This window comes from Marmota marmota, unplaced genomic scaffold (assembly GCF_001458135.2).
Source record: "Marmota marmota marmota unplaced genomic scaffold, marMar, whole genome shotgun sequence".
In the NCBI taxonomy this organism is placed as follows: Eukaryota; Metazoa; Chordata; class Mammalia; order Rodentia; family Sciuridae; genus Marmota; species Marmota marmota.
This window is the reverse complement of record NW_026000223.1, coordinates 562,837-583,025: the sequence shown is the minus strand read 5'-3', so window position 1 is coordinate 583,025 and position 20,189 is coordinate 562,837. Positions and strand designations below refer to the sequence as shown.

Sequence of the window (20,189 nt, the reverse complement as noted above, 5' to 3'; positions counted from 1 at the left end):
GGAGGGAGGGAGGGAGAATTTTTAATATTTATTTTTCAGTTTTTCGGCGGGCACAATATCATTGTTTGTATGTGGTGCTGAGGATCGAACCCGGGCCGCATGCATGCCAGGCGAGCGCGCTACCGCTTGAGCCACATCCCCAGCCCCAACCACTTCTTCTTTTTTAATTTTTTTTTTGTAGTTGTAGATGGACAGCATGCCTTTATTTTATTTGTTTATTTTTATGTGATGCTAAGGATCAAACCCAGTGCCTCACCATGCTAGGCAGGTGCTCTGCCACTGAGCTACAGCCCCAGCCCCAAGTAGCTACCACTTCTGAGTCGTTGCTCTTGAGCTATGATGCTTGCATGTGCATGTATTTGCACTTTTAATTAAATATTTTCAACATCTTGCCAAATGTCCATTGTCAAGTTTGAATTAGGTTTATACTTTCATCGTAGTATGTGAGAAGGTGTCCATTTGTTTATATCCTCACCTGTAATGAGTATTTTTATGTATGTATTTATATGTATATACATGAATGAATGAATGATAGTGTCTCACTGAAGGAATGAATAAATGAATGATGGGGGTCTTGCTCTGTTGCTAAGGGTGGCCTTGAAGCCTTGGGCTCAAGCTAGTCTCTTGTCTCAGCATGCCAAATATAAGAATATGCCATCTTGCCCAGCTTAATAGATATTTTTAGATGACTTTGCCAGAAAATTATTTTGTTTTTAGTTTTTACTTTCTTATACCAATTTTATAAAATTAAAGAAAAACTTTATTTCTCTTTGCATTTCTGTCTGCTGAGCATCTCTCCATATAGTAAAAAACAATTAAATTTGGAAACCTGTGAAATTCTGCTTCTAAAATTTTGCCTGTGTCTCAGTGTTCATCTAAAGTATTTATGTAGCTATAATATATTTACATTATAGATGTAACTTTATTTTTTCAAATTTTTAAATTTTTCTTGGGTACCTGGGATTGAACTCCTGGGCACTCACACCACTGAGCCACATTCCAGCCCTTGTATTTTATATAGAGGCAGAGTCTCACAGAGTTGCTTAGGCCCTTGCTAAGTTGCTGAGGCTGGCTTTGAACTCACGATCCTCCTGCCTTAGTCTCCCAAGCTGCTGGGATGACAGGTGTGTGCCACCACACCTGGCTCTATATATAACATTTAAATACTGCAGCAGCATTTAACTAAGGAAAGTCAGGGATTGAATATAAAATACATATATTTGTATTTGTATAAATACACACATACACATATACACTAAAGGGGCTGGAAATATAATTCAGTGGTAGAGTACTTGCTTATCAGGTGTAAGGCCCTGTGTTTGATTCCCAGCACTGCCAAAAAAGTAAATAAATAAACATAAACAGAAGAGTTTTTGTTCAGGGATTTTCTTCTGAAAATAGCTTGACTAACATTCTTTTAGCAAAATGAAATATTAAAAATTTGTTTTAACAATTTTAATTCCATTGTGCCATGAAAATTTATAGTGTTGTGTATTATTTTGGATTGTACATTGATATACAGATTAGTTTTGAAGACAATTGCTGTCATTATTCTAGGAGGTACTATTGCCTCTGTTATTGTATTTTAGGAGATCCGCAACATATAAGCTTCTGTTCATTATCAGATAGAAAGGCAAGTAGTTTCGATCTTCAAGGATCTAAAATTTTGCAGTGCTGCCAACATAGAGGCTTGGTAAAATTAANATTAAACAGGGATGAGAGGTGGGAGGGAAAGGGAGAGAGATGGGAAATTGCATGGAAATGGAAGGAGACCCTCAGAGTTATACAAAAGTAGATACAAGAGGAAGTGAGGGGAAAGGGAAAAATAATACAAGGGGGACAAATGAATGACAGTAGAGGGGGCAGAGAGAGAAGAGGGGAGGGGAGGGGAGGGGGGATAGTAGAGGATAGGAAAGGCAGCAGAACACAACAGACACTAGTATGGCAATATGTAAATCAATGGATGTGTAACTGATGTGATTCTGCAATCAGTATATGGGGTAAAAATGGGAGCTCATAACCCACTTGAATCAAAGTGTGAAATATGATATATCAAGAACTATGTAATGTTTTGAACAACCAACAATAAAAAATTTAAAAAAAAAGAATTTAATAAATGTATGGTAAAATGCATTTTACATGACACAGTTCTTAAAACTATGATAAATTAAAAAAAATTTATATTTGTCAACATAATTTAAAACAATAATTCTGTGTGCTTTATTAGAATTAATAAGATGTTTTTATTGCTGAGTTGGAAGTTTCACTTGACATAGTTTTCTTTTATATTTATTTATAGTGAGATGAGCTAGTCACCTTCATCACACTGTCTATAAAGTTTGACTAAAAGTTGGTAGTTGGGGACTTTGTAGCCTCCTTTTAGAATGGAGAAAGCTAGAAAAATCATTGCTTCTGCACTTAAAATAATGATAACAAACTCCAGAAATCTATAAATATGTAGATTTAAAAAAATCCATCAGAGAGCTGAGATGGTAGGACAGCCATCCAACCCAGAGTTTTAGAAAAGACAGGTACCCCCAAGGAAAATTAGGATCTTAGTACTTTTTACCTGATACAGTGAACACTAATCAGAAGAATTCTGTTAAAATTTTTAGTGAACTGCAAAAGACTTAGTATAGACTAGCAAGAGAACATAGACCACTGCACATCAGGGGTACTTGTTCCCACTCACAGTCTCTTCAACACAGACTGGTATCTTGTAGAGAATTGAGGCAAGAGTGAAGGTACTGAGAAAGTGTCCCTCACTGGATAGGCCTGGATGAGGGAAATAGTAGATTCCTTCTCCCCTCTTTTTCTCCTATGAGACAAAAAGCCTTAAACTTGCTATGGGAGGGAACCAAAAGAAAACCTACCCTGGGGAAGAGGTAGTAATATGTGCTGGGTCCAGAACTTCAGCAGGAGAACACTGAAAAGGTCACACCCTGGGCACCATGGAACTCATTGCTTGCTTAAGATGGAGGCTTCATAAGAGTATCAGAGGAAAACCCCATCCCCACCCCTACCCCCCAGGAGGCTAATAACTGTGAAGTAACAGGTAACAGTGAAATTCTGTGAGAGTTGCAGGAACATGGAGGCAGACCATTTAAGGTACAATATTAAAAGGAAGACGTAAAACTGAAGGCTAAATACATTCAGAGAAATACATCTGGCAAACAGACTCTGCCCTGAACATGAGGTGTAGCTTGAGGAATTGGAAGCCTGTGGTGCATTATGGGTAACCACATCAGCAACAGGTTTCAAACCAAGCTCATGTCCTGACTGGATTGATTCAACCTCCTGTCACTTAAGGCCTGGCAAAAGGAAAGGCACACCTGCTTCAAGGCATAAAAACTTTTGCCTCAGTGTCAGCCATCCTACAGAGGATATCCTGCATTCAAAAAAATGTTTGAGGTATAAAAAGAAGCAAGGAAAAACAGCAAACTAAAGTCATAGGTATTGGAACTATGAGACATAGAATTTAATGTCTATATTAAAAAAGACAGACATGATCAGACAAAGATACTATTTAAAAAATCACGTGAAAACCCCAGAAATGAAAAGCACAGTAACAGATGAAAAATGTTTTCAATAAGCTCATCAATGAACTTGGCATAGCCAAGGAAGAATCTGAGAATTTGAAGATAAGCCAATACAAATTATCCAAGCTGAGATGCAAAGAGAAACAAGTGTAAAAAATCATAGAACAGAGCATGCATGAGCTGTGGTATGTTAGCAAATGGCCTGAATGTATAATTGAAGTCTTGAAAGGAGAAGAGAAAGAGAGTGGAAGAAATACTTGAAGACCAGTGGTCAGTTTTCCAGAATTAATAATGGACACCAAACCAAGAGTCCTAAAAGCTCAAAGAACATGAGGTTATCCTCAAATCAGACAAAAGACAGGAAAAACACCTAGGTGTTGCTTATTCAAACAGTGAAAATTAAGGATAAGGATAAAATATTAAATGCAGAGTTTCCCTCTAATTCATTTTGGAGGAACAAAGAATTACAGAAGACTTCTCATTAGATCTATGCAAAGTAAAAGATAACATGTGACATCTTTAATTTTTGAAGCTAGATGGTTTATTTAGGCATTTCCTTGGTAATAAAAATGATAAAAAGTGGTTACATTTGCATAAAAATATAAAGTTGCATGTCAAAACACTTCAGTTAAAATACAAATGAAGGGACTGGAGTTGTGGTTCAGTGGGAGAACGCTTGCCTAGCATGCATGAGGCATTGGATTTAATCCCCGGCACCACATAAAAATAAACAAATAAAATAAAGATACTGTGTGCATCTTCAACTAAAAAAAATTTTAAAAAATACAAATGAAAACTTGGAAAATGTTATTTTTACATGTTAATAACTAGTAAAGAACTCTAGCAGTGACATATTTAAATGGCCCAAGGTAAAATCTTTCAACTCAGAATTCTTTACTCTGCAGAAATACTTGTTTCAAAAATGAAGGAGAAATACTGTGTCAGGGAAACAGAAACTGAAAGAGTTTAGACGTATATAAAAGGAAGTTGTTTAGGCAGAAGGGATTTAACACTAGAAATTTGGATCTGTATAAATAATGAAGTGTGCTGGAGAAAGAATAAACAAAGATATAAGATTCATGACTTACTTATTAATTTTTTTTGCATTTCTTAGTTTTCATTGGTTTGAAAGATGACCATAAAACAAAAATATCAGCAATGTATTTTGTGTTTAGAGTGCCCATGCACGACACACACAAAAGTAAAATAAGGGATGGTTAGTTTTGAATATACTGTAGTAATATCTTTTATATTATGTGAGAAATGGCATAGTTTGAGGTGAGGTTCTGATTAATTATGTTGTAAAGTTTTGGACAACCACTAAAACATTTTTTTCAAGAGGCATAAATAAATAACCAATAATGGAGGTACAATGGAATCATAGAAATATATTTGGTTAATCTAAATTAAAAAAAGAAATAGGGAAAAAACCAAGAGTAGATGGATCAGATAATAACAGTGAACAAGAGGACAATTTTATTTCAGCCATATTAATAATTATGTTAAATATAAATGGTATAAGTCTAGTAAGACAGGTTTTTCAGATTGAATACAAAAGCAAAATCCTTATATACGCTATTTGTAAGAAACACAATTTTATATATAAAGACATGGGCTGGGCATAGTGGTGCATGCCTCTAATAAAAAAAAAAAAAAAAAGGTTGGGTAGTTCAGTGGTCAAGAATCCCTGGGTTCAATCCCTAGTTTGAGGCGGGAGGTTAAAGTAAATGAAAAGTGAAAGGATGTGAAAAATGATATACCATGGAAACATAAATCAAAGGAAGGCTAGGGTATGTATGTTAATATCAAATAACATAGACTACAGAGCAAAGAAAACTACCAAGGATAAAAAGGTACATTAAACAATGATAAAGGGATCAATTCTCCTACAATCTTTTAAATAGCCCTAAGTATGTATATATCTAACAACAGACCTTAAAAATGCATAAATTAAAAATGGAAAACTTAAAGGAGAAATAAACAGATGAGTCGTTAAGACTAGAGTCTATAATACTTCTCTTTCGATAATTAAACCAATTTGGAAAATGAGGATATAGGGCTTCTAATAACTTGACGTAATTACAGTAATATTTTTAAGAGCATATAGAATACTCACCAAGGTAGATGGTATTCTAGCTCACAAAAGAAGTCTTTGAAAGTATACAAAGGGTGTGCTTGGACCATAATGGAATTAGACTAGAAATCAATAACAAGCTGGGCATGGTGATGCACACCTGTAATCCCAGTGGCTTGGGAGGCTGAGGCAGCTTTAGCAACTTATCGAGGTCCTAAAGTAACTCAGTGTGACCCTGTCTCTAAATAAAATACGAAAAAGGTCTGGGGATGTATCTCTATGGTTAAGCACCACTGGGTTCAATCTTGGTACCAAAAAAAGAAAAAAGAAATCAGTAATAAGTATATTTGGAAACTCTCCATTTGAAAATTAAACAGCAACATTAACCCATGGTTCAAGGAGGAAATAAATAACAAGGAAGTTAAATTATTGAATTAAATGAAATGAAAGCACAGTGTGTCAAAATTAAGGGATGCAGCTATGGAGTGCTTAGAGGGAAGTATAGAACCTTAATCCTTATAGTGAAAAAGAATGTTGTGTTCATATTCACATTTTATTTACTCATTCTTCAACTGATGGACATTTGGGTTGTTTCCACTTTTGTGATTTTGCTTAAGAAAATTTTAGAATCTAGTAGCCGGTCCTTTTCATAAATGTTTCATACTGCTTTTATTAAAGGCATTAGCACACAGAAATAAGATAATGGATGTTAGATGATGATAGGTAGAGATAACTATAATAACACCTTTCCTTTACAGGCACTATTTTTAGTGTCTTACTTATTTTTAACTTATTTCTCACTACTCTATGAGACAGGTGTTATTGTTATCTCCATGTTATAGATGAGGAAACTGAGCAGAGAAATGAGAGCTTGCCCTGTTTTATATGGTAAATGGGATAACTAAGGTCATACCCTGGCCTTGTGGCTCTGAAGTCTGCACCACACTGTTCTACCATTTCACAGGAAAGAGTAGGCATAGCCAAATTGTGAGTGAGTTAATGGGAATTTCAGCAAAACTTCCTTGAGTTTGCTTATTTTCTTCCCTTCATGGCACAGTTTATAAATTCTAGCCTGTTCTCTTTTCTATTAAGAGACAGTGGGTTTATCAATTAGTTCTGATTTTATTTACCCTTAGAGTTTAGAACATACCTGATTTTCATTGTACTTGGGGATCTTCTGCTAAATTGAAGCATCTTCAAATTTGATGTTATCTTGTCATTTTCTAGTTTCATAAAAGAAAAATTGGTGTAAAAAAACAGAGTGCATAGATCTTAGTTTGTAAATACCATTCTGCAGTAAAGTAAGTCTTGAATCCTTGGAGAAATGATTGATTCCAAATTTTGGAAAATTCAAGATAAGCCTGGAACAACATTTGGTACCAAAAAGTAAGAGTGTCTTTCCCCCCAAAAAAAGACAAGCCAGAGACACTGGAACCAACTAAAGCTGGGATGTTTGAACAACAACACAAATAATGATGATAATGAATTATATCCATGTGACCTTATTCACTTAAATAATTAAAAAACAAATTAGAGAAAGCAGCACTTCCTGCAGTAGAGCTATAATAAATGTGGAAGAAATGATGGAAATCATTTGCAGTAGGCACTCACAAATAATAATTATTATATGCAAGAGTGACTAATATATGCAAAAGTTAGTGAAAGTATGAGAAATAAGGTATTTGCATAGTCTCAGAATGTATCTCCCTAAGACACTTATTAATTACAGAGGAAAAACTAATAGCTTCATGGCTGAAAATCCTAATAGATACCCCTTAATCAATAATCAGTTAACCAGCTCCAGTAATAAGATATATTGACAATAAGGCAATTGTCAATTGATAGGAATAACACAGCCTTATTCCTGTGTTATTTTTGCCAGAAATGCAGAAATCTCAGTCTAGAGGAAATATCAGACAAAGCCAGATGAAGAACCTTCTACAATATAACTGACCAGTACTCTTTAGAAGTGTTTCAGAAATGAGGGACAAAGACAGACTGGGTACCCTTGGGAGATTTGAAGAGAATATGGAGATATGATTAGGGCAGGGTGGGATCCTGGATCGGTTCCTGGACCAGAAGGGGTGTTCCTGCTAACAATAATACATTTCAAGTGCCTGTCAATTTGTGATATTATGTCAGTATTTATAAGTTTTCAATAGATACACAGTTTTTTAAGGTGCTATTATTAAGGAATGTTGGATAAAAGGTATGAAGGGACCTATATACTAACTTTGTAACTTTTTGTTAGTGCAAATTTATTTTAAATAAAAATATTAAAAATGTAAAAAGAAAATGGCCTATGGTGTCTAGGCCTTGGTGGACAATAGTATTTCATATGTTCATAGTGAGTTGTAGTACCTGTCAACATGGTAGGAACAGTGCCTGCTACCGTGGGAATCAGATGAAAATAGAGTTCCTTGCATGCAAACAGTTGTCATCAGTTAATGTCTATAATGTGAGCAGATGAAAGTTCAATGAGTATAATAGTATAAAGAACCCCTAATATATATCTGTGGAAATACAGACATCTTAGAGATGTTCTGTGCCCAGGTTGAATTATTTGTAGTAGATTATGTTATTTTTGGCAATTGGTCACCAGCAACAAAAGCTTCAGGGTGTGGGGCACCCTAATAGATTCACTGGATTTCTGTTTCCCTATCATTTACTTCATGTAGTATGTACTGAAATAAGAAAAAAAGGAAGGAACTTAGAAAAGAGGGCAAAGGAAAATAAAAAATCTAGTCCAGCACTTTATTTGGTGTCTACTTCATTTGTAGCTTGTGAATGACTATGCTGGAAAATTAATGGCCCTAGAAGGAAAGGAGGTGGGATGAGGGTTTTCAATAGGGGGCAGGCAGGTAGGCAAGGCAGGTTTTGTGAACTGGAGGTCCAGTGAACCACCTCGGTGCTAAGGACTTTCCTTTTTTTTTCCCTCAGAGTATTGAGTTTTGTGATTTTTTTACATCACAAGAAGTTTTTTGTTTTGTTTTTGAAAGTAGATGCTGATAGGTGAATCCAGTTATTAGAATCTGTCTTTAGGAGGAGAATTAAGAGGCAAAGAACTTTCACTTTGGATATATATTTCAGAGGGACCATAGGTTTCTGAGGACAAGATGTAGGCTGGACAGTAGTCTTTCTTCTTTGTTTCATGGGAGCTGTGAGACAGTGTTTCCATCTCAGTTATCCTCTTAGTCACCAATCCCTTGATTTCAAAAGATTTTGCAAGTGAATTTCTCTCATTTCTCTGCATGTTTCTTACTAACAGTGGGAGAGAAAATGGAGTATATTGAGCTCAGGGCAGATGAGCAGGAATTGAACTGTTTGCCTAAAATGGAGGGAACTGACTTTAGAAATAAAGGAGAGTATTGACTGCCTTTTCTTCCCCAGGAAAGAGAAGGCCTAAGGGAGCAGGAGGCTTTATCACATCATCCTTTGCTTTCTGGCCTCTAAAAATAGAGCATCACTGACGTAGTCTGTGTGTATGCCATTCTATTCCCAGGCCCTTCTGCCGCTTAGTGTCCGGACACTGGAATGTTCTTGTCTGCCTTTGTTTTTAAAAGGAAATCTCAGATGTACTAATTCAGGCCTAGAGGTGATAATATTGAAGCCTGGATTTTGATTACAGAGATTCTATGACTTGTAAAAATAAATGATAAAATAACTGCTTTCTTGTTGATACAGAATTCCAGAAACTCTGGAGGAGTGTCACTGTGGATTCAATGGATGAGGAGAAAATTGAAGAATATTTGAAGCGACAGGGTATTTCTTCTATGCAGGAATCTGGACCAAAGAAAGTGGTGTGTAATCTGTAGAAAAAAAAATCAATCCTCTGTTCTCTGTTAGCTGCTTCCTGTTCTCTCTGAAAAGCCAGTAGTCAGTCCCCCTTCCAGTTTTTTCTTTGTCTCGTCCAGTGATTTGGTCAGATGTAACCCATATCATGTCTGCAACTGAACTGCCCTTGGGTGCTGTTCTCCAGGCTGGGGAGAGCTTCCCATTGCCTGTTAGCCTGTTCTAACTATGCCAGCTCTTGAGCTCCAGCCTTGCCTCCCTGACTCTGGGGCCTCAGTGTTGCCTACTCTCTCACCTCTGCACACACTTATCCCAGTTTCTACAGGAGCCTGCGTCTTCATCTGCTTGGCCTTTAACACTGTAATTGTGCTTTCTTCCCCTTGCTTTGTGAGCTTTGTAGACTTGTCACTTAGTTCTGCTGTCTCTGATCATGTTGACTTGTCCTTGTTGATTTTCAGGTCCCTTGGGAACCCGATATTGTTTTCTTTGTAGTGCCTAAATTCTTCTCATAGGAGGCAGTAGTAATCACATAAAACTGGTAAATTGCTGTGTATCAGCTAAGCAAAACCTAGATTCCTGTAGTCCAAGAATGGAGCCAGGTGGGGAGTAATTTACTAACATGTGAGACTCTCCCTCTCTCTTTTGCGATCATCATGCTTTGGAGATTATCTTTGTGTCTTTTTGGGTGTGTGCAGTGTGTGTCTTAGTGAATTTTTAGGACTCAAAAAGGAAGATTTAGTGCCAGTGATTTGTCCACAAATGTGTAATTACAGCCCTTCATGATGACCTATTATTAGTTTATTGATTTTTAATCATGTGTTATTAATATTTCAAATATACAGAATGGAGAATAATAGTACAAATCTTTGTGTCTCTCCATTTCTGTTTTGCTATATCTCAGTATTCAGGCCCCCCACTTTAAATTGATGATGGTGAATATATTTTTAGACTTGATAACAGAGACAAAAACCCAAGAGCTTCACTACCTCTCTTTTGTTTTATCCACTTAGTGCCTAGAATAGTTCTGGTAAGTTATGGTGACAACCTGTTTATTGCTGATGTAGGTTCACACCTTATGGTAACAGAAAGTACTGAGTCTGGTTGGAGGTTGGCATGTGTGCTGTGGATGGGTGTATGTGAGGCTGGGTCACAGAGCAGGGGAAACTCTGCATTCTTTACTGCAGGTTTCTGAGCTTGCTTATTAAATCCTGACCATCCTAACCACCCGGGAATTACTATTGTTTCTGTTTTTTCCTTTAGGCTCCTATTCAGAGAAGGAAAAAACCTGCTTCACAGAAAAAACGACGTTTTAAGACTCACAACGAACACTTGGCTGGAGTGCTGAAGGATTACTCTGACATTACTCCTGGCAAATAGGGAACACTTTTGTCTTGAACAAAGAGTTACAAACACACAATCAAGATTTTTTTGTTGTTGTTGATGCTCGGGATCTGAAGACTGGCTGTCTTCCCATTCTGCTTCTTAGGACTGAGGCAAGGAGCAGTTCAGTTTACAGAACAAGTGCAAATTACCAAACTCAAAGCTTATTTTAATCAAATAGGCTAATGAGAAATGTGATATTCCCTCTAGACCTTCTGTTCCTTCTTGGGAGAAAGGCGCTTAGCACGATATGCAGGTGTCTTTGCTATTTGTCTCTACTTCTAGATGGTTCCTGGTCCCATTTTTTCTCTTTTATTACCTTAGAGCAAGTTGGCAGATAGTCTTGAATGCAATATTTGTTTATTCCAAAAGAACATATTTATAATAAAATCATTGTAGAAGGATTTTGAATAAGTTAATGAATTCCGTTTGTTTCTTTTCATTCTTGGAAATGGCAGCAACCAGCTCCAGTCCTGGACTTGCTCAGGGTGTGTACTTGGGATGTTATGGAGACTGGAGTCTGCTCTGGTACTGAGCATGTGGATTCCCAGTTGGAACACAAGACATGCCTCTCATTAGCAAGTAATGCAATAAAAAATATACTAGATGTAATTGTTAATGTTATCTTTTAAAAGGACAAATTGGTGTTATAGCCTGTTGGATTTAGAAAATAATGCTCTGGTATGGTCTTGAACAAGGATGGATGGAGTCATCTTCCCAACCTGAACATTAGCTTTACCATGTCTCACCCCTCACATGACTTGGCCTGAGGTTCATCTGGTCGAGACCCCCACTTTCCCCCTGTCACTGGCCTGGCTCATGAGAGCTTTTATCAAGTATGTGTGGGTTTTTTTCATAATGGGAAGTTGCTGTGGTCCTTCTTGCCTTCTGTAGCAAAGTGCCCATTTTCGTTATTGATGCTTTTTTTTAAAAAAAAAAAAAATTTTTTTTTAGTTATAGTTGGACACAATACCTTTATTTTATTTATTTATTTTTATGTGGTGTTGAGGGTTGAACCTAGGGCCTCACCGTGCTAGGCAAGAGCTCTACCGCTGAGCCACAACCCCAGCCCCTTATTGCTGCTTTTTATATGGACTGCTGTGGTCCTTTGTGTTAATGGCTTCATATCACAGGTTGAAATTGTATTGTATTATAAAAGTGAGGTCTGGTGTCCCCAAAAAAGGCATGATGGTGCCCAAAGCAGTGAGTCCTTTGATTAGATGACAGAAGGCATTTTGCTTTTTTAATTTATATTCTATATGTGAACTTCCTACCCATTTAGTGCTCTGTGTTTGCTTTATGTCTTTCTAAATTCCAAGCTCCAAAACATGAGATGTGAAACTGAGACTCCCCTTGATAATTAGGAATACAGGAAATTCAACCTGTCTTGCTTCGTAAATAAGGAACTTTAATGACTTACAGCATAAAACTAGTTTCATTGTAAATGTAGAATTAGCTTATTTCCAAATGCCTGCTTCTGTGGTCTGTACACCCCATACTTCATCTTATTCTGCAAGGAGATAGACCTCCATCACAGATTCTAAAACAATATGCTCTACAGCTTGTTGTGTATTGTTAATAATTTCTAGCTAAGCCTGTGCTCATCAATACTTCATGGACTGGCCTGATAATTGATCGTTGTCTAAAACTTATTTCAGAAATGAGGAAGTTTAGATCTAGAGAAGTGTATTGCCAAGTTGATAACATGTGTGAACTATAGCTTTGTTTCATTCACTTGCATTTTATTTTGCTGATAAGCCTTGATCCTCTTTGCCTATGACATGCAATTCCTGCATGGTGAAGTACTGAGATTGCATCACTGAATGATGTGGGGAGGATATAGTTTTTGTGGAAAATTTGATAGGATCCTAGTTATGTTTATGATCATAATTAAAGAAGTAAGTTTTTTAGCAGTTCTTTTGGGTGTCTAAAAAACATTCTCCAGAAATTCCAAGCTAAAGTTGTTTTCCCACTTCTGCCTGTTTCTGTTGGATCTGCTGCCATTCAGAAGCAAGTGGGGATGGGCATGGCTGAATGAGTTAAAAGGGTAAGTCAGGCTGTATTGCATTTAATTTATAATTCATCAGTCACGTGAGGCTTTTAGGGGATAGCTAAGATAAATGTAGTTGAGCCTGAACAAAGTATAAAAATGAACATTTGGCCACTGCTGTCATAGCTGGTGAGTGTGGCTAGATGATGGTGGGACCCCAGGGACAGAAGAGCACTTTATACCTGTTGAGCAGAGAATTAGGAAAAATGTAGTGCAGAGACATCCGATTACTTCCAATCCCAGTGTTCATAGGGAAGGAATGCAAATGTACAGCTTTGGATTTTTCATATGAGCTGTTTGAAATCACTGGCAGCAAAAACATGTTCTGAATGTAGTTGGTTATGTAGGACTAGAGTATTTGTATTTATCAATTACCCAGTTCCCCTCAGCTAATGGCTTAAAAGATGAAACTCAGTGTCCCCCCTTTCTTCTAGCTACTGTTTTACTTTCAGCTGATTTGTGGGAAGATTTGGGGTTTTCTGAGGTTTCACTGTTAGCAAGCTGAGGCAAGTATCGTGCCTTCTGTAGCAATGACCTGTTATCACTCACATTGCTGTCCTTGGAATTCATTTCCCAGTGTGTACTGGGAGAAGAGTAGGTGGGAGTTAGAAGGTCTGGGAACCTCTTGGAAACCATTTCTCAGACTAACTTTGGAACACTTGTCACCAGGTTGTTTTGTGACTGTTGGGGGAAGCATAGTTTAGAAAAGTGGATTTAGAGTAAGCCCTGGCATTATGCTATTGGCTTTCCTCTTAAGATGAAACTGGAGTTTTGAGTGAGACTTCATTCCCTATTTTGCCACTTTCCTCTTGGTTCTTGCCTGCACATTCTGAAGAATAAAATCTACAGACAATAATGGGAGGGAAGAGTAAACAGAGTAAGATTTATTTAAGCAAGATAGAAGTCCCACCTTGTGTAAGGAGGCCTGATAGCAGAAAACCTCATTTTGGTGTGCCACCTTAGGAGTTTATATGTAGTTTGGGCAGAGCATGGAGCAAAATGAATGTAAAATATGCAAAAAGAATCAAGGCTATAGCCTTATCATCTGGGCTAACCCCACCTTCTGTTTTTCTGCTTTAAAGAACAAAAGCACATTTTCCTTCGTAAAAGGATTTCCATTAGAAAAAGTATGGTCTGCAGCCATACTTACCTGAACATGTTCAACCTTGTTCAGTCTCAGAAGCTAAGTGGGTTTGGGCCTGGTTAGTTCCTCCATGGGAGAAATAAAGATTGAGGAGGCTGCTATCTTAGGCCCCTGTAGAAGTTTGGGGCTGTAGTATTAATCCAGCTCATCTGATTTGGGCCAGCACCTTGTAAGCATGTTGTGGTTTGAAGATCTGGTGAAATCTTACTTTTCAACCAGCCAGAACTTTGCAGGGTTCATATGCCACAGGGCATTCAGTAAATAAATAAATAAATAAACCACAGCTTGAATCTGGCAGAACTAGCTCCAGAAGCACTTTTTATCTTATACCAGTTTTATCTTGACTCTTATTATTAATGTCACTACCACTAGGATGTCCTGCACCATTGGTAGATAGAGCTTTAAAAAAAACATTTTCCTGCATGTGTAGTGGCACATGCCTGAAATCCCAGCTGCTTAGAGGCTGAGGTAGGAGGATTAAGTTTGAGGCCCTGTCTCAAATAATGGGGTGTGGGGGAGCGCTGGGTAAGGCACTTCTGGGTTCAATCCCCAGTGCTGCAAAAACAACCCTCCCCCCTAACTTGGAGACCTTAATCAAATTGACTACTTATATTTGGTTTAGCATTACAATGATAGTTTTAGTAGAGGCATTCTGAGGGCACTAATAATAAACATTCTTTAGCCTAAGAATGTTGTAAAATTTGTTTTGTTAGAAGGTGTGACATAATGGTTTTAAAATAGAACAGTAAGAGAGCAACCATGTGCTGATATTTAAACTACTCCGGAAGAGTGGGCTTTTCACCATAGTTGAATGTTGCAGTGATGTGGAAGCAGGAGGAAATCTGTCCACATTGTTAGCACTGATCATGTCTTGTCCAGATCCCTCAGAAGTAACTTAGATATGGACACCAAGGATTGTGTATTAAGATACAGAATCCAGGACCTCAGCCATGCCTTTATCATTCTTAAGAATGTTCCTTAGGGGGGCTGGGGTTGTAGCTCAGTGGTAGAGCATTTGCCTAGTGCATGTGAGGCCCTTGGTTCGATCCTCAGCACCACATAAAAATAAATAAGTAAAAGTTATTGTGTCCAACTACCACTAAAAAATAAGTTTTTAAAAAAAATGTTCCCTAGGCCACACAACTCAGGATTCAGGGATGCCATAGAGTTTGAGATGGGGTAGTAATTATTGCAAGTTAGCCCATGAAAGTGGGGTTGACATTATGCAAGCACTAGATCCAGTGAAGCTGGAGCCTAGATGTGATTAACTGGAGGTGTTTTCATTTGCAAATTGTAAGGTTCTTTCCAAATTCCCTTAATTCATAATTTTGTTACAGAAGTGGAAGGAGTGTTATTTCAGATGCCAGTTTATAAAATTAGTTCAATTAGTCTTGTATTCACAAGGGAAAGTACATTTGGTAATGAAATAAAGTGATGGCTAAGTTAATCTATCTACAGAGGTTACAAATTTGGGACATTGAGTAAGGGAGCAAGAGCTAATAGACATGCCTTTTTTCTTATTCCATGTTCCTGGTTCTAAAAGACAGTGCATTCATTCATTATCAGTAGAGTGACAGAAAAGACAAATTTTCAGAGACTGTAATGAAGTTGGTACTCAAATGCTTGGTCAGGACTGTAATTTGCACAGAACTGGTAAATACCATCCACCCTTGTCACTTGCATATCAGCACAGTGATGGTTAGGCACTCATCCATCCCAGGTCCTCTTCTGAGAAATCATCTGGGAAGTGACTGTGTTCAGGAATGGCTATTGGGATAGTGTAGCCCACAGCTGTAAAACTGGCTGCCCTTGATTCCTGGGCTGTATGGCAATCTCTGGCGCTTTTGAGTTGGAGGCTGACGGATGGGCTAAAGGCAAAGGCACATGATCAAGCCTGCCCGGTATAGGCATGGAGCCGAGTGTGGCTGTGGAAAGCTTCCTATCCTTTTTCCTCCAGTTATCCATGAGTTCAAGGGACCGGAAGGTGGCAGTGATGGCCTGCGTTTGGTGGATAGTCGCCTCTGGAAAAGGATATGAGATCCAAAACACGGAACCAAAAAACATCAGTGTTCAAGTCAAGGATTACAGTAGCTGTTGTTGCCATTGTTTGGAATTAGGCATTATTAAGAATGGTGAGTGAGCGCATGTGTGAAACTCTATCAATCATCTTGGCTAAGTCAGCATAAAGCCATCAGTGACACCTGAATAGAATTCGAATGATCTTGAGCCATAGCTTTGTAGCCTGAGGTGGATGTCTGTTGAATTCAGTGAAAGGCATCTCGGAAAAGTTGTGAATCTACCTTGGGCTCCTTTATGGCTTATGGCAGTAGTGACAGTGACCCAAGTGGTGCATTTGTGGAGGCTATCCCCTGGCTCTCCCATTCCTACCTGTTTCCTCCTTTAATCTTTCCATGCTAGTGCTTAGCTGGTCCCAAAGCCTGAAACAGAAATTTCTGGTCCCTAGACTGCAGTGTGTGGGACACATTTGGCTGATCTTGAAAAAAAGAATTTGTCAAGCAATGGTGTGATAGCTGGAATAAGCACTTTATTTTTTAAAAATAACAATAGAAAAGTACCTTTAAACAAACAGTTTAAAAAAGCATAATAGTGAAGTGGCTTTGTTTTCCTTAAAATCAAATACAGGAGTCTCACCAAGAGTTAAGTGGTGCTGAGGGCATAGACTCTCCCTAAACACCCAAGCAGATCTATCAGGAGCCTCTAGGCTACTGCCTGCCCTCTTTCTTCTTCTTGTTGGTAAGAAAGAGCCCCTCACTCCTAGCTTTGCTTTGTTGTGATAACCATTAAAAATGTTATTTTTATTTCTAATGAAAAATGATACAACAAACAAAACCCCCAAATCAAGCATATAATCATTAAAATATTGAATTTTTCAACACAGTGAGTGAGCAGATCAGTAGGAAAGATTGTGATCATTTCTAGCTATATTAGCAGTTAGAAACTCTTAGGTCAATATAGTTTTACACATGGCTTTTATACAAGGGGAAGGGGGAGAGGCTGAGCTGTCACAGATTCTGGAATGTGTCACCTTAAAACACAAAGACTGTTTAGCTTTGACCATTTTGAAAGAAGCCCAACCGTCCTCCTCTTGGCCATTGGTTACCGTGGTTCCCCCTGTGCCAGAGTAGTTGGGAACCTCACAACAAGCAACCTGGGATTCCAGAACATGTGACAGGCGGTCTGTTTGAACACTAGCTTAGTTCAGCCAAAGTTGGGTAAAATCACTTGGCAGATGTGGGCTTGCCCATTGTAGTTGGGCAAAGCCAGCCCCGAAGCCAAGGTGCTCCTTCACAGTGAGGGCTACTACAGTCCCACAGGAGCAGTGGCATAGCTATGGAAGGTGAGTAATACAGCAAGTTAGTCACACAGGGGAGCATGCTCTCATAAAAGATAAACATGAAACTTGAAACACACAGTTCATACAGTCACAGATGGAGCTGCCAGATCTTTCAAAGGGCACACTCTAGTCTAAAGAATTTCTCCCCAAGTTTTCTTTGCCCAGTTGTGAATATGCCATTAAAGTAGCTCCTGGAAGCTTTGATTGTCTTGTAGGGATATCATATGGGAACTGGGATCACAGACCAGGGCTGAAGAGAACAGTTCTAACACCACATTACTAATGAACCCTGGACTTCAGCCAGGCAGACAGTGTCTATACATTTAACAATACAATTCTGGAAATGTTGGTAACTATTTTGAAACATGCCTCAAACATGCAGCTTATTTTAAAGAAAAAAATAGATATTTTTAATTACAAGCATTCGATAAGTCTAGCATAAAATTTGTGATCCAACCCAGTGTAAGAATCCATCCTGTCAGAATTAAAATGTTTGGTATAAAAATACTCACTTTCTTGGTTTTATTGTTGACTTCTTTTATGTTTCATTTGAAAATATCTCCAAACTGTACAGAAATTATGTCACACCATGCATTCACAAATAACACTATTTCTTAGAATTATACAGTGTAAAAGAGTAAAACATTTTTTATTATATATTTTTTTTCTTCGAGTAAAACAGATGTGTGATAGAGGCTGTGGCAAAGTCTTGAAGGGATCAAAACTGGGCAAGGTTTTTTTTCAAGCCTGAAACAGAAAGAAAACATGTTGGCAGAGTAGACCTCAAAACCATGTACAGTACTTTTTTCCTAATGCCATGACTGAGAAACCCATGGAGAAATTCAAGAGTGATTCCTTATGAGTGTGTGTGTATGTAGGTAAACAATCTCTCCCAATAAAGACCATACACAAGAGGATCAATGGTCACACCACAGTGAGATATAGGGCTAACATTTAATTTCCACTTATCATTACTTACATAATAAAAACTTTTAAAGGTCCCCTTTCCTAAAGTTGCAAAGAACTACCTTTCTCTTTGCCTTGTGGCAAAAACAAGGGCCTTCAAATAATCATTGAAGTCCTTGACTCCTACCTATCTGGGACTGGTCCTGGACGTTTTCTCTTTGTGTTGTGAGGATTGATTCCAGGGCCTTGTGTGTGCCAGATAAGCACTCTGGTCGTATATGCATCTCCGATCTATTGTGTTTTGGTTTACCCAATTTGCTTGTACAATTGCTAAGGTGTGATGTCACACTTACAGTCTGAACTACTTGGAAGGCTAAGGCAGGAAGCTCACAAGTTTGAGGTCAGCCTGGGCAACTTAATGAGACCCTATCTCAAAATAAAAAGGGCTAGGGTTGTAGATGAGAGGTAGAGTGCTTGCCTAGCATTAGTTATGAGGCCCTATGGGTGATCCTCAATACCCTCTCAATACCCGCCCCCTGCCAACAAAAAAAACCCCCAAACTCCAAACCCTCTATTTTTCCTTTCCTTCTCCAACTCCTAATGCCTTTGTTTCTTGCCAACATGTCATACTCACTTATATTTGTAGAAAAGGTATTCGCAAAAGCAAATAAGTATATACTAGACATTTGTACAGGGAAATGCTTATGTGAGAGAAAAGGCTATGAAGAAAACATCATTATTGATAACAACCACTTAATTGTTCCAAGGTAGAAATTACTTGGGGAACTGAGTACTTAGTAAATCCTGAACTCAGAATATTTAGGTGAACACTCAAACACGGAGAACTGAATAATTTTTTAACACTTCTCCATAAACCACCACTGTATAGTGCTGCATCTGGACCTGAACTTTGACACACAAAATACCTTTCCATATCCTAGTTTTTAGATGACATACAAATGGGTAGAAATAATGGCTTGCAAGTCTTAAGGCCCAATATAATACCATGCATCCATGGATCATGGGAAATCCCTAGGGAGAAAGCAGGACAAGGTTTTCTAGAATGGGAATCTGAATATCCTGAACCTTGACTGCGTTACTATGCTACTTACTACCTATCTACCTATTCAGGTTGTTGTAAAAAGTGAATTAATCCTAGCAGGCCAAAACTAGAGAGCTGTAATGTGCTCAAGTGATCCTGGCCCATTTCCACCTTTACAGCCTCAGATTTCTCTGAGCCACAAAAAGGTTCTACTAGGAGTGAACAAGGAAGTAAACTGCTTCAGGAAAATCTCACTTTCTGATTCCTTTGCCTCCCCATGGTACCCAGCACAGAAATGAGGAGTCAACTACCACTTATCATATGCTCTATAATGAAGAAATTACCCCGGGCAGGGTGTGTACATCCTATCTTTGGTGCATGCCATACACCTGTGACACTCAGCAGGGCCAATAATAGGACCCCTCCTGGTAACTGTGTCTTTTGTCTGCTACACCCTGATTTCTACCTGGAAGCAGATGGGGGCACAAAACCCCACAATCTGAGAATATGTTGTATGAAGCAGCCCAGGGTTGGGACTTGGAGTTGCAGGGGGCTTATGGTGGGGCCATTTTTTAGGGGGCTATAGCAACTAAAGTTCCCTTGTGAATCCACACTTACTAAGCCTGGTTTGCTGCCCTTGAACTCCCCTCAAGTGCACTGATTACAGTGTGACGTGGTACCAACTCCTCTCATTCTACTCCCAGGGAGTGTATGTCATAGTGGAGTGAAACTAGCCTACTAAAGAAATAGACAAGGGCAATTTTCTTCTTCTGCAAGTTCCATCTCATTCTAAACTTGACCACATACATGCAAGCAGCCAAAGGAAGGTTTATGTGTGGATTCCTAGAAACCTTTTCTGAAGAACACTCTACAGTGGTTCTTACTTTGGGATAATTCACATGAGACA

The 20,189-nt window shown here is 38.3% G+C and overlaps 1 protein-coding gene across 2 annotated transcripts in view; it reads left to right on the top strand.

Annotated features, from left to right (window-relative positions):
* Gtf2e2 (general transcription factor IIE subunit 2) overlaps positions 1–11,204 on the top strand; it is a 68,497-nt gene extending 57,293 nt beyond the window's left edge. For both annotated transcript variants that reach the window (XM_015501234.2, XM_048792761.1), the window contains 2 exons: positions 9,298–9,413; positions 10,666–11,204. In XM_015501234.2, the coding sequence (XP_015356720.1) occupies positions 9,298–9,413; positions 10,666–10,782 (233 nt within the window). In that variant the 3' untranslated portion in view covers positions 10,783–11,204. The remainder of the gene's footprint in view (positions 1–9,297; positions 9,414–10,665) is intronic.
* Positions 11,205–20,189: the final 8,985 nt, after the last annotated feature.